General features: G+C 49.1%; 1 protein-coding gene across 7 annotated transcripts in view; it reads right to left on the bottom strand.

Moving 5' to 3' along the window:
• DNM2 (dynamin 2) overlaps nt 1-15,360 on the bottom strand; it is a 94,922-nt gene that overhangs the window by 27,216 nt on the left and 52,346 nt on the right. For 4 of the 7 annotated variants that reach the window (XM_049876889.1, XM_049876894.1, XM_049876887.1 and 1 more), the window contains exons 6-10: nt 12,251-12,411; nt 8,474-8,616; nt 5,112-5,247; nt 2,131-2,198; nt 1,377-1,515 (exon numbers count right to left, since the gene is read on the bottom strand). In XM_049876889.1, coding sequence (XP_049732846.1) covers nt 1,377-1,515; nt 2,131-2,198; nt 5,112-5,247; nt 8,474-8,616; nt 12,251-12,411 — 647 coding nt within the window. Of the gene's footprint in view, nt 1-110; nt 250-1,376; nt 1,516-2,130; nt 2,199-5,111; nt 5,248-8,473; nt 8,617-12,250; nt 12,412-15,360 lie in introns of all 7 variants that reach the window. The other 3 variants (XM_049876890.1, XM_049876888.1, XM_049876892.1) reach the window with 1 other exon arrangement.

The following is a 15,360-nucleotide window of genomic DNA, read 5'->3' as shown; positions in this document are numbered from 1 at the left end:
GAAAGGGGTTCCTGCCGAGGCAGAATTTTCCAGATGCCCAGGCTGAGACTAACGATGGAAGACAGAAGACGGGGGACAAATGTGTGAGTGATAATAATGAAACCTGTTACCTTCTCGGCACACTTTTTAATGACTGTGGTCAGTTCTGAGACCACGAGATCAACACACTTCAAACTTGGCTCTTTGAGTTTTACAATCTGTTTTTTCACAATGGCTTCAAAGGCCATGTCAGGGGTGAAGAGCCCCGTCCTGGGTCATGCGGAGGGCAGGACGAGGTAGAAAGACACCCAAAGACAGTGCAGGCCACACACACGGACGGGACAGAGAGAGAGAGAGAGAAGAAACGAGTCAGCTGGTTAGTAACATGCATGGAGGAGCCTGCGCCCGCATCTGCCCCAGAAGCTGCTTCCAATCAGAGGTCTCCTGGGTGGGGGGCTGGCTCAGTGTGGGGCTTAATTGTATAAGTGCCACAGGTTGCTCTCATCCTGTGGACAGCCAAAGGGTGTGAACTTGAATTTTCAAATTTGTGACAACAGACTCTGGATTGATCATCTCCAAGTCAGCTGAGGTTGTTTTTTTTTTTTTCTCCCCTCTCTTTTCCAATCAAAGAAGTTGAAGAAGCAAATGAGGACTTTTCCGGACTGGGAACGGGGGCTTAGGCCAAAACCTCCTGCCTGGGAGTGCCGACCCACAGCTCTGACAACCACTTGTGGGCGCACACCACAAACCGCCCACTGGGAAGCGCTTCAGCGGCTTGGCCAAAGCATGCTACCCTGGGAAACAGGCCCCTCGGGGAGCCAGGTGCGTCCTGCTGAATGGAGGTGGTTGCCCATGACCACTGGCACAGAAGGGGCTTGTGGCCAAGTGGCAGTGAGCTGGCTTTGTTAAGCCGGTGACCCCAGTGCTCGTTATGCTATTGGCATTCAGGCCTTTTTCGGAGCCTCGGGGATAGAGAAGTGGCTGGCTCCAGGAAAGCCCCAGTGCGTGGGTATTTGTCAAGGAGGGTGACGGCGAGCGAGGTTTGGGGAGCTCGGCCTCCAGCAGCCGACGCGGGCTCCCTCTCTGTTTCCCAGAAGGCAGCAAAGCAACAACTCAAATGAAACCCCAAATTCTACCAGACACATGCTAGGCTTGGTATCAGGGTCCCAGGGAGATCTGCCCATCAGTCTGGCCAGTTTGGAGGCCCGATACTACCCGGTTGGGCCCAGGATGACACGCTCCCAATCCAGCCCCTGGGCAGAGGCGATAATCTGGGAAACCAAAGCACATGGGGAAAAGGTGCCAGCTGGGCAAAGGATGCGGCACTGGGAGCCTGATACCAAACCCCCGCACCCGTTTCCACCAGGCCAGGAATCACCCTGCAGAGGATCCAATACCTTACTGGTACACTGCCTAACTGTATTGATTAGTTCCTGGATAACCAGGTCGACACATTTCAGACAGGGCTCTTTCAGCTTGACGACCTGCTTTTTCACAATGGCCTCGAATGCCAAGTCCGGGGTGAAGAGCCCAGTCCTAAAAACATCCGTACCCGGGGGCAGTAGAGATAAGTCAGAGAGAAACAAAGCATGGTCAGCAATTCCACAGGCACTGGCTGGGTCCCCATGAGACAGCAAAGGCTGGGTCAAGTCTGGGGGTCAGATGCCTGTGTCCACTGTCTGGAGACCCGAGGACCCCAGGACGATATGCAATTGGGCAGTAGGAGTGACTTTTGTTGGACTAAGGAGGGAGACCCAGGAGGCTCCCAGGGGACCTGAGATGGTAAAATATGCTGGGTTCTCGTAATTGCATTTCTGCTCTGTCCTCATCTCCCTGCCCGGGGCAAGTCTGCAGAGGGCTTTCCTACTTTACCATGGTAACTACAGTTCATGTTAAGCTACTGGGTAGGAACCCAAGCATGTTTAGCCCAGGGCTTGGGCCAGCTCCATGGCCTGTTAACAGGACTGAAGCACACTGCCCTCAAGTGCCCCTGGAGATCCACAAGGACAGCCCTACAGCTACTGGAAACTACCCACGAGCCCCCTCAAGGCCTCCAAATCGGGGTGCCCAGAGGTTTGGGGGGCCCAACTGGCTGGAGGGTTAACACCGCGGAGGTGAAGGGAAGACAGTGACTCTTCCCACAGAACTTGCCTGACTCCATGGATGTTCTTAATGGCGTAGCTGATCTCTCGTCTTAAGTCTTTCTCATCGAACTCCATCTGAGGACAGACAAACAAAACGTATGCTACCTGTGGCACCCCCCAGTTGATGTGCATTTGGAGAATGTTAGCTCCTGGGAATCAAACGACATATTTCCTTGGGCAAATCTGCTGCAAAAGACCTCTTTAAAGTGTTAAAAAGCAAAGATGTCACTTTGAGGACTAAGGTGTGCCTGACCCAAGCCATGGTATTTTCAATCACCTCATATGCATGCAAAAGTTAGACAATGTATAAGGAAGACCAAAGAAGAACTTATGCCTTTGAATTGTGATGTTGGTGAAGAATACTGAATATACCAGGGACTGCCAGAAGAACGAACAAATCTGTCTTGGAAGAAGTACAGCCAGCATGCTCCTTGGAAGCGAGGATGATGAGACTTTGTCTTATGTACTCTGGACATGTTATCAGGAGGGATCAGTCCCTGGAGAAGGATTCCATGCTTGGTAAAGTAGGGGGGTAGCGAAAAAGAGGAAGACCCTCAACAAGATGTACGGACACAGTGGCTGCAACAGTCGGTTCAAACACAGCAATGACTGTGAGGATGGTGCAGGAGGACTACGCAGTGTTTCATTCCATTGTACACAGGGCTGCTGTGAGTTGGAACTGACTCGACGTCACCTAACAACAGCTCTAATGTGCAGCAGTATTTACCAAGTAGAATATTCTCATTGGTCAAAATTTAAAAAATGATTTTTTTAAAACCCAATTTCAGCAAGGACACTGTAAAACCAACACTCTGGCTCTGTTGGCAGGAATGTGAATTCATATAAACTTTGTTAGGGACTGCCTGGTGATACACACTGGAAGCCTCCAAAAACACATCTATGCTGTCACCCAGTAGTTTGAACGCACTAGACTTTATTCTGAAGAACACACAAAAACTCAGCTATGATCACAGAACTACTCACTAACGCTAAAAAATGTGAATACAACCTAAATGTCCAACAGAAGGCTGGTTAGATGTATGACGGACATTTGAGAAACAGGATAGAGGTAGTCTCCAACTAACAACAGCGTTCTGTTCCAATGACTCCACTGTAAGTCACTTCTGACATAAGTTGAATACATCATTTTTCTTAGTTTCCGTTATTATTGCCTTTTATTATCAATCTTTATAAATCTGATCTTTGCTTGTCTTCGGGGGTTGAAAATACCACGTCTGAGAAAGACAATGTCAGCAAAATACGCACTGCAACGTTACATGTAGTACATATTACTAGAAGTCAGACGTAAAAAAAAAAAAAGTCGTAAAAAATAATTCAAGAAAATAGACAGCCGTAAGTGTGGTTCGTCGTACCCTGAGCACATTGTAAGTCAGGGACTACCTGTACGGTACACCATTAACAATCCACAATACAGATAGGACTAATTGGGAGAGACTGTCACCATACGAAAAAAGCACGGTATGAAAGACATAATCTGTTTCAGGTTTAAAAAATATACGTTGTTGTTGTTAGCTGCTGTCAAGCCAGCCCCTGGCTCATGGTGACCCCATGCACAATGGAAGAAAATGCTGCCCAGTCCTGCACCATCTCCATGATCAGTTACAGATAAGACAATTGTGATCCACAGGGTTTTCACTGAATGATTTTTCAGAAGTAGGTCACCAGGCCTTTCTTCCTAGTCTGTCTTAGTCTGGAAGCTCCACACAATGCGCAACACGCAAGCTTCCACTGACAGATGGGTGTTGGCTGTGTGTAAGGTGGAAGGCAAGAATTCTACCATGCACCCACCACTGCCTAAAAAAATACCTATATACACAGAAATAAGGACGAGTCTATTTGGAGTGCATACGTGCACGCTTACCCAGTTACAAAGAAATAATCCTGCAAGGACACATGCCAACGTGCTAAAAGTTGTCTGGGGGATGTTAGGAGTATGGTTTTTTTTTTCCTTTTAGCTTTTGTTCTTTTTCTCTTTTATTAAAAAGAATGTCACTGTTTTTTCAAAAACAGTACGTGCTCACTGTAAAAGATGCAAAACACCAAGAAAATCAGCAAAAAGGAGGAAAAAGGAAACCCCTAATCCCAGCACCTGGAGCTGATAACACTTTTGAGTAGTCCTGCAGATGTGTCCTTGCAGCAACACACAGGTGATTTCATATGTGAGGATATCATGCTTGTCGTCTAGGTGTGATGTGGTGTGAGGACACCATACGTGTCGTCTAGATGTGATGTGGTGTGAAGACACCACACATGTCATCTACGTGATGTGGTGTGAGGACATCATGTGTCATCTAGGTGTGATGTGGTGTGAGGACACCATACGTGTCATCTGTGTGACGTGTGAGGACACCATATGTGTCATCTAGGTGTGATGTGGCCTGAGGACATCATACATGCTATCTAGGTCTGATGCGGTATGAGGACACATGTGTCATCCAGGTGTGATGTGGTGTGGATACCATGCATGTCATCCAGGTGTGATGTGGTGTTAGGACACCATACGTGTCATTTAGGTGTGATGTGATGTGAGGACATCACACGTGTCATCTAGGCGTGATGTGACGTGAGGACATTATATGTGTCATCTAAATGTGATACGTGAGGACATCATACATATCATCTAGGTGTGAAGTTGCAGGGTGTTTCTGTAACCTGCACTTCCTCACTTCGATGGTATGCTGAGGACATCCGCCCAGGTCAATTTACCTATATTTTCTATGTGTTTTGAAAAGAATGTGTATTCCTTTCTGAAAGAGGGAAAAATGGAACTCTCATTCAGCTCTGTGGATATCTCTAAGCTGCCCACTCTGGGATGGATGCCCTTCTCCAGGCTGAGTTCTGCTGACAGCAAGCTCAGGCCTGGAGGTGGGAGCTCGACACCCCGTTGCCTGGATGGAGGCTGACAACAGGGTCAAGCAGGAAGGTGTGCTCAAAAGAGACAGAACGGCCCAGCCCTAGCAGCACTACCTTCACCAGCTCAAAGGGAAACCGCTCGTGGAAGATGCGATTGATGCGGGCGCCCCCAGAGAGCTCCAGTGTGTCCACTTGGTCGCCCGAGCCCTCGATCCTCTTCTCAAAGTCCACCCCAAACTGCTGGACCATCCTGCGAGGAGGAAAACCCCGGCATCAAAACGGTTTCAACATAGCTCCAGGAGTTATCTCCAGAGTCAGACCATGGCTCACTTCCCCTTTTTTTAAAGTTTTAGCAGCAAAACGTGTGCTCAAGTTAAAATAAACACACAAACACAAGAGCTGCTGATGGCAAACATTAGCTTCCAGGCAGGCCCGCTCTCCGCCCTTCATGCCTGCAGGATGCCTCTGGGGTGGGGGTTCTTTTCTTACTCCCTATATGCAAAGCTAGCACTTCTGCCCTGAGGGAGAAAGGGCCATCCCTCCAATTCTGCAGTTCCTATTGGCTCCCATCACCTCCCTAAATGCTGTGACAACACAGCAGCTCTGGATTCTCCGCCCCAACTCCTTCTCAGCCAGGAGCTCCTTCCTATAGGATGACATCTGCTGTCATCCCATCTGTCCACCTGACCCACTTGCTCTGTTGTCTTCCCACCCTGTCACCTGTGCACCCTCAGGCCATCACAGACAGTGAGGCTGACATTCTGTTCTGCTTCACTGGGTGGGGAAAGGGAGGAGCTTTAAATGCTGAAAACTCAAAGCTTAGTGCGGAACAGGCTGTATGGCTTGACTCCAATAGTGATGGACCATGAGGCCTTGGACAAGCGGCTTTGTTCCTCTAAGCCTCAGTCTTCTCATCTGCAAAGTGGACTGATCATAACACCACCTACCCACGAGGTCACTGTGAGGATCCAAGGAGTTTCTGTATTTCGCCAACACCAAGATGTCACCGATCAGAAAATACGCTGTTATTTTGCACAGCCACAGAAAAGTACGTGGCTGATTAGTGGTAATTTGCCTGTAACTAGATGATGCTTCCTGATTTTTTTTTAATGCTCACATGATTGCCAAAATGTGGTAATAACACATGTGGCCCTTAGAATGCAGCCTGGCCTTTAAAAAGTCTCTAAAGGCGGTTTAGTAGGTCTGTGACGACGTGAACAGTACAGAACTAAGACGACAGAGGTGGCATTTTGGATGTCGTCAGCACTTCTGCCTCACTCATTTCCTCATTTCAACCCCCAAGTTCCACGCACTCAAGTATTCTGCAGAAATTAGTGGCTCCAATTGGGACCAGCTCCCAGCTGGGTCTGGGGCACTAAGCCTGCAGCTCTACAGCAAAGCTGATGTCAGCGTGGTGCCAGGGTGGCCAAACACGCCACCCATTGAAGAGCTTCTCCGTCCAAGCCCCAGGGCCACACAGGCTGCCCGAATCCCAAGGAACTCTTTGGCCGCAGAGAGTGAAGGGCGTGCATACTTGATTTCTTCCAGGAGACATGCAAGGCCTCGTGAATGCTGCACTTGGGATGGACCACAACAGGACCAAGTTGTGAGAGGCACAGCACCACAGCACAGCAGGGCAGGGCTGTTTCAGGGTGAGGATGTAGGCTCCGATCCCCTGCTGCCAGCTGCAGAAGGGAGGTAACCATGCTGCCCATGGAGCAGAAGTTGATTCGGGGCCAGCCCAGGCTGTGCTCCCAGAGCATCCTCACCTGTGCGGGGCAGCTAAGGTGACTACGCATGAGCAGCGGTCCTTGGAGATGAGAGGGGTGAGCCACAATCACGTACCCAGGGACATGCATTCCTGCTGCCAATTCCAGAATAGAGAGACCCAGGTGCAAAGCACAAAAGCCAAGGGAAGAGAGCTGATCAGAAAAATGCCTCTGGAAAGAATCTGCCTGTGGAAAGAACCTACCGGGGCTTTGAAATAATCTGCGTTACAGGCCCAGGATGGAGTTTATAGATAAAGGAGTCTGTGTACAGCTTTACCCCGACAGGGATTGATTACTGAGCTGTGCTGGGGCAGAGCTAAGCCAGATACAGAACAAACCATCTTAATAACCATGGTGATAAAATCACGAACTGTTAGCTTTGGTATCCTTGGCTTCCTGGGAGCCAGGCATGTATGTGGCCCCAGGGAATGCACCCAAACACCAGCCCTGGAGGGTGGGCACGGGCAATTTATGCACCTTATCGATCCGTACATAAACGCACAGGCCCCTGGACACAGCCATCCCTCTCCTAGGTGTCTGCTCTGCAGGAGTCCTCACGCACGCACTCAATGCTGATTTCGTTGAAGCGCAAGATACCTGAATGCCACCTATCAACCTCTGGTTAAATGAATAAACTGCGACATACCTAGTGGCAAGCCTTGCAATGGAAAGGTCTGCCCCCACTGCTCTTATTCATTTGCAAGGCAAGAAACCGTTTGAAGGTGAGAACTGGGGCATAGGGGAGAAGAGAGTTTTCACAATCAACCCTTTTGGACTCTTGGAATTTTGTACCATGTGAACTGACCAGTCCCATTGAGTCTACCCCAGCTCATAGCAACCCCACGTGTGTCAGAGTAGAACTGTGCTCCACGGGGTTTTCAATGGCTGATTTTTCAGAAGTAGACCTCCAGGCCTTTATCTGCATCACCTCTGGGCGGACTCAAACATCTAACCTATTAACTAGCATTTGCACCACATATGGACTCCCAAATACTGTGAACCCCTGGAAGCTGACACAGGGCCTGGCTCCTGCCCTTGTTCCCTCGACTATCCTCTCCACAGCAGCCAGAGGGCGCCTGTGCACACCTGAGCCAGGCCCCATCCTTCCTCTGTCACAGCCTTCCAGGGTAAAAACCAGTCCCCCCCTCTTCACACAAGGCCCTGTATGATCTACTCCTGTCCCTTCCCGCCCTCACCTCCTTCTGCTCCCCCCTTGCTCACTCCCTCTAGGCACACTGGCCTCCTTGCTGTGCCGCCAACACTCCAGGTGCCGTCTGGGCTCAGGCCTCTTCCCTCTGACTGCAAGGTCCCTTCCTTACCTCCTTCAGGTCTTTGCCTGGCTCTCTCGTCTTCTCAGTGAGGCTCTCCCTGACCACTGTGTAAGAGTACACACCTGCCCACCCTGGCATTCTCTAGCCCCTTCCCCACATTACTACTTCACCAGTTAACACATGATAAACTTTGCTGTTTACTTATTTTCTATCCCGATCTCCAAGCTGAGGCACCACCGAAAGGGATGGGTGTCTGCCTCACCCACTGCTGTGCCTCTAGCGTTGAATGAAGGGCCTGGCACACATGTGGTGCTCGACAAATGTTTGTTGAATGAACAAGTGAAACGAATGAAGACTGGTGCCCTCTGGCTGGGTGTATACCAGTAGGCAACCAATAGAAGGCCTGGCAAGCCAGGCTGGGGTGGTGGGCACGTACTGCAGAAGGGCTTTGGTTTTGCGCGTGGGGTCGTCGGGCCGGAAATTCTTGTACTCCTCCACCTCCTTTTCCAGTGACAACAGCTGGCTCTGCAGCTTGCTGCGCAGGGCCGGCAGCGATTCCCGAATGTGGTTGGTTAGTTGCTGTGGGAGAGAGGCCAGAGATCAGAGATCAGTGGGAGCAGAATGCTTGGAAGGTGCAGGCCCGCCTGGAGGTGCACACCATACCCCACGGCCTTGAGAGAACACACCAGAAACATCCAGCCACAGAAAAGGTCAAACATGGGGAAAGGACAGGGGCTCAGCACTGTCCATGGAGCAAGATGCTGCACCAACCACGGATCTTTCTTAGGAAGCTGAGTTTGCATAAACAAAGAGGAGTAGCAAAAAACAAATGTGGAAGAAAAGGGGAGAATGAAGTGGATGGGCAGGATGAGACTTCATGAACCCCTTTTCTCTGTGTTGTTCTGCTTTTGAACCATTTGGATTCATTATTCACACATTTTAAAAGGAGGTTGTTGTTAGCTGCCACTCGGCCAGTCCCCGATTCATGGCGACTCTATGCAAAAGAGCACGAAACAGTGTCCAGTCCTGCTCCATCCCCATGGCCTGTTGCAGATCAGATAGCTGTGATCCATGGCATTTTCATTAGCTGAATTTCAGAAGTGGACCACCAGGCCTTTCTTCCTAGTCTATCTGAAGTCTGGAAGCTCCACTGAAATCTGTTAAGTATCACAGCAATATGCAAACTTGCACTAATAAATAGATGGGTGTTGGCTGCATATGAGGTGTGTTAGCTGTGAATCCCACCCAGGTCTCCTGCATGGAAAGCAAGAATTCTACCATTGAACCACAAGTGCCACTGCTGCATATAAGAATATGGAATAATCCCCAAGATGTGCTATCAGAGAAAAACTAGGTACAGAACAGTGAGCAGGATATATTACTGTTCAGGTTGGAAAAAGGAGGAAAGGGAAAGGAAGGAAAGAAGGGAGGGAGGGAGGAAGGAAGGAAAGAAGAGGAACAGAGGGCTGGCTATACAGGTAGTCCCCGATTTACAACAGGGTTCCATCCTGACAACTCCATCATAAATCGGTTCTGGCATGAGTTGAATACTTCGTTTTTTTTTTTTTTTTTTAGTTTTCATTATCATTGCCTTTTATTATCAGTATCTTTATAAATCCATCTTTGTCTTTGGGGGTTCGTGTGAGAATGATAACATCAGCAAAATACATGCTGCAACACTGTATATATAGCACATGTTATTAATGAAAAGCTATGCCAAGAAAAAAACTGGTGGCGTAAGTGTAGTTCGTCGTAATTTGAGTAAGCCGTAAACCTGGGACTACCTGTATATACATCTATGTCTTCCCAGGCCCCAGGTGTCCCTTGAAGGGGTCTCAGGAAAGCAGTGACACTGGCTGCCGCTGGGGAAAGGAACTGGCTACCATGGCACAGGAGGAACTTGGCATTCACTAATATTTGGGCTGTATGATTTTTTTTTTTTTTTTTTACTGTTATAAAAGAGAGAAAGGAACAAACCAAAGAACAAAACAAAAGCCGTGAAACCAACTAATACACAAGAAAGACAAACCAGCAACTCACTGCCATCTGTTTCACATAGTGAAGTATCAGTGAAGCCTTCATGAAGCTAGAAAACAGACATCAACACACCCAAGCACTGGAATGGATCCAGTGGAGGCCACCCCAAAGCTCCCTCCCTGACCAGAGGTCCTGCCCCTCCAGTGGGAACTGCCTGGGTCTATGCAGCGTGCCCTGGTCTCCAGCCATGTCCCAGAACAGTATCATCAGCCCCATTTAAATTGAGGGGAAATGGAGAGGTGGGGACCACTGTTCCTGAAGGCAGCAGGGTTTGAACCCAGCTCTAGCTGAATGAGTTGAGCCGTGACCTCAGGCTCTCTAGAAGGAGGCCCCCAAGCCACTTGCACGGAGTTTCACTTCCCTCCTCTGGCTCTTCCCCCAGCCCAGGCAGACCCTGGCCAACCCAAGAGGTGCTGACTCCCCGCTTTGCCCTCCCGGGCTGCTTCCCCCGAGCCCTGCGCTAGCTCTCTCCCCAGCCCTGTATCGTGCATTTAGCTGGTGGCTGTTAGAAACATACTTCCCAGAGGGCAGGGCCCACTCTCGTTGCCCGCTGTGTCCCCAGTGCACACATGAATGCATAATTTCCTGACTGCCACCTGGGGTCCTGCCACCTTCCCGGACACAGTGAGGGGCACCCAGACCTTGCCCCACTCCTGCTGGGAGGGAGTCCTGGCACGGGTGACAGGATGACTCCTGTTGAGGGCGATAGCAGCAACCTGTTCTGGATTCACAGCATAATCCCGTATCGGGGATCCAACTGTGCAGAGCAAGCTGCACCTAAGCAGAATGACGTTACTAATTCCAGCCTTTTCCTGAACAGAAACCAGCCTGGGGCCCTCAAAAAGGAGACTGGGTAAGAATTAGGGCCCGTCTGCTCAGGGGGGATTACACAGCTACACACGGAGCAGGAAGCGCTCTTCGTGGCAGGGCCAGTGCTCCAGGAGGGAAAAAAGCGAGTGCCACCACTTACAGTATGAAAGGGAGAAACAAGACTCTCTGAAGTGCGTCCTGTTTTTTTTTTTCTTTTATTACAGTTTCTTTCTTCGATTTTATTTATTTTTTTGTTGTTGAGAACATGCACGAGAAAATACGCACTAATTCAACTGTTTCTACACATACAATTCTGCAGCCCTGATCACATCCTTCAAGCTGTGCAACCATTCTCACCCTCCTTTTCTGCGCTGTGCCTCCCCCATTAACACAAACTAACCGCCACCAAAGGTTCCTATCTAATCTTTCGAGTTGCTGTTGTCAATTTGATCCTATATGGATAGTTCTTAAAAGAGCATAATGCTCAAGGCGGAGCTTTTTTACTAGTTAAAGCTGAACTACTGTTTGGTTTTAAGATGACTTCGGGGATATTTTTGGATTAAGGTTTAAAGATTATCCCATAGCAATAGTTTTGGGGGCTCCTCTAGCCTCCGTGGTTCTAGAAAGACTCCTTCCTGCTTTTATTTACAGAAACCAAGGATAGTGTTTCCCTGTGGGTGCAAGGTCGGGGCAGACAGGGAAATTTCACTGTTCACCTTTGAATACAGTCTGTATTTACGAACCCTGTGACTATATTACCTATAAGAAAGAATATAGAAAATACAAACTGCTGGTGTTTGATACTTGCTGCGTTTCACGAAGTAGATGAGCTGAGCTTTAACTTAACAGACGCATTCTCCCTGATTCCCAACACCAGCCCAAGAGGGCAGGGATGCTTTGAATGGCTGGGCCCCTGGCCCAGAGCCACTGCTCAGAGCTGGGCTTTGGTGAAGGCCAGCCTCTGGAGTACCCCCACTTAGCTACATTCTGGTGCTGCCGGCTGCTCTGACTTGGTTTGGGCCAGATGTTCTTAAGTCAGGTCGCCAACCCCAGGAACTAAATGCAGCCTCCTGGGTGTGACTATATAATTCCAGTGGCAGTCAGAGCAATAGTCCTAACAACAGTGATGGTAGTAACAGTAGCGGCGACCACTGAGATCCACTCTTTACCAGGCCCTGAATCAAATGCATTTATGATGTGAGTAATAAATGGGGACTGAATCCATTCTGTTAAAATGAGTGCAGCTCTGGACTAAGGCACTAAGGCCTGCCTGCCTCTGCCAAGCTGCCCAGTGCCACTGTGATCAGAGCTGTTGGCAAGGGGTAACCCGTACTGCTGCACGTGGTGCCCTGCTCCCCTGCCATACCTGGTTCAGGGTCTTCTGCAGGTGCGGGGTGCCCATGCGGTCTGCTATGTGCCGGTAGGCCGGGTGGGAAAGGAAGAACTTCCTCTCGGCTCCCAGGGCTGCACGGATATCCTTCTTGCCCTCGATGTCCTTTTGGCTGCGGTTCACCACGCCGATGTAGCCTGTGGGGAAAGAGGGTTAGGTGGAAGCAATGCCAGGCAAGCCAATGTGCTTGGGCACCCACTGTGGACCAGGCCTGGGGCTAGGTAAGGTTCAGGGCAGAAGTGGGTCTTGCCATTCCCAGACTGGGCTACCAGCAGTACTATGTTCCTCAGAGACAACAAAACCAAAAAACCAAACCTACTGCCATCAAGTCAATTCCGACTCAGAGCAACCCTATAGGACAGAGCAGAACCGCCCCACAGGGTTTCCAAGGAGCACTTGGTAGATTTGACCTACCAACCTTTTGGTTGGCAGCCAAGCTCTTAACCACTATACCACCAGGGCTCCAGTGACAACAGAGGAGGATGCAAAAACAGTGTGCAACAGAAGGCAGGCCCTGAAATGCAATGCGAGGGTTTGGAGGGAGGAGAACTACATTCTGCCTGGCATGAGGGGAGACAGAGAAAAACTTTGGGGAAAATAAAGTCCACAAACTAAGCTTTAAAGACAGCTAAGAAAAAAAAATCTCAACAAAAGGGCAATGCATGCCCAGCTCATCTCACCAGATATTAAAACATATTACAAAGCTATCGTTTTTAAAATGGCTGGGTATATGAGGGCATGTATGCCCAGAGAGATGAATAGAACAGAACAGAAACTCCAAAATCACACCCAGAAGCAGGTGGGCACTGAAGGTTAACACATGAAAATCTGTAGGAGGAAAACTGGATTAGACAATGGATGCTGTTAGCAAAGACACAAAGTTGGATGCCCACCAAAATTAATCCTTGAGGGATCACAGATTTACACGAAAGACGTGAAACTAGAGAAATACTTGAAGAAAACATTTTTTCAACGATTGCATTTGCATTAAAGTCTTCTGGGATGAAACATGAGCACCAGTTAATGGTGAGCATGTGAGAAATGGGACTTGTCGTGGGGTTGCTTGGGAGACAATCGCCTTGATTTATCAGCCTTCACTACAGTTCTGGAAAATTTTTAAACATGAAAACCTACTGTTATAATAAACATGCTAGTTGGAAAAAAATATTTGCAGTATTTGGACATAACTCGGGAGAGAAGGGTAGGGGCATTCGAAAAAAAACAGAACAGCCAGGAGCCCCAGGGCACAGATGTGAGGCCCTAAGAGTCCATACTGCAAGGTGTGTACAAATGGGTGTCATGGAAAACAAAGGACTTAGCCTAGTGGCTGACACATGATAAAAAAAATAAAACCAAACCCAGTGCCGTCGGGGATTCCAACACATAGCAGCACATGGTAGGTGGTCAATAAACAGAAGTGGTTATTGTTATTAATATAATTAAGGTGGGAAAGGTGGATTGGAGATAGGTGGCAAAACACCTTAAGCGGTGCAGTTAAACACTTGGCTACTAACCAGAAGGGCGGTGGTTTGAACTCACCCAGAGGTGCCTCGGAAGAAAGGCCCGGTGATCTGCTTCTGAAAGGTCACAGCCATGAAAACCCTACAGGGCACAGTTCTATTTTGAAACACATGGGGTTGCCATGAGTTGGAAGCAACTTGAGGGCAACTGAAAAGTCTTAGCAGTGGGGAGGAGGGGAGTGAGCCTGACGTCTACCCTGCTGGGCCATGTGCAGACATGACTGCATCTCTTCCTCTCCATAGCTACTGTTAAGTTCCTTTTACGGATGAGGGAACCAGTGCCACAGGGAGGTCACTTGAGAGATCTGAACACAGACTTGTATGAAGCCCAAATACTCTCGTTTGTCTAAGAGCATGCGGAAGGAAACAGCAGCGGGAGAGAAAGGCTATGGTTGCTTTTCGGTTTTTTTACAGGTACAGGAGCCCTGAGCCTGCTGTAGGCAAAGACAAAGGGTCCAGTTAGAGGGATTCAGAAGACCTGTGAGGAGGAGAAAACAGGGAGAAAGGGCCTGAGGTCACGGACGAAAGCAAGTGCACAAGTGAGAGGAGAGAGGAAAAAGACAGGCAGGCAAAGGAGGGGGCGTGGACAGCAGTGAGTTGGTGAGGAAGGAAGCTGAAGACTTCCACATTGTCTGCCACTCTGTTGGCAAAGCTGGGAAGCTGAGCCTGACCCAAGTCCCTAGAACTGTGAGATGGAGACCTAGGCAGGGGAAGATTGGGGTTGGGCTGGATGGAGGGTGCTGGCACAGCGGGCCTGACTAGGTGTTCTCTCTTCAGCATTGACATTCCCTCCTAAACTGCTGCCAGCCACAGGTTTGCTTCTCAGCCCCTGATCCTTGTAGCCAAATGGGTTTTTGATTTTGGCTCTGGCCATGCTCCTTCCCCCCACTCAATGTCTCAGCTGTGCCGGGGGAAGGCAGCAACCCAGGTTGGAATGTTTCTCCATGTCTATCCCAGACGTGCAGGATGGAACCCCTGGGAGCAAAATCGAAGACACAAAAGGTGCCCACAGCTGACAGCACATCAGAGAGGGAAGACATGGCCTTAAAAAAAGAAAAAAAAAAACAAGCAAACCCAGATGGCTATGCAACACTGCAGCACAGTGAAAAACAGGAAATAACCTGAGTGTCCAACAAACAAGGCTGGGACAATGGCCTGCACACCCCATAAGGAATACCATGGACTCTTTTGAAGTCTTCTTAAAGGATATTTATTTACCTGTCAGGGGGAAACGTTCTGCCATTCTGTTAAAGGAAGCAGAAAAGCAGGTCACAAAGCTGCCTGGAGCGTGATTAAAGCCAGCTCTGCCACTTCCTGGCTTTGTGAGCTGGAGCAAGGGGTTTAGCTTCTTGTGCCTCAGTTTCTTCATCCATAAAATAGGGATGAGAATAGAGCAACCTCATTGGTGGCTACCAACTGACTGGAAGAGATCCGCATTTGTGCCCATTCCAAAGAAACGTGATCTTACAGAATGCGGAAATCATCGAATAATATCATTAATATCACACACAAAATTTTGAAGACCATTCAAAAGTGGCTGCAGCAGAGTATCAACAGGGAACTGCC

This window comes from Elephas maximus, chromosome 3, assembly GCF_024166365.1.
Source record: "Elephas maximus indicus isolate mEleMax1 chromosome 3, mEleMax1 primary haplotype, whole genome shotgun sequence".
Classification (NCBI taxonomy): Eukaryota; Metazoa; Chordata; class Mammalia; order Proboscidea; family Elephantidae; genus Elephas; species Elephas maximus.
Note: the sequence above shows the minus strand (reverse complement) of the source record. Positions and strands in the feature narration are given on the sequence as shown.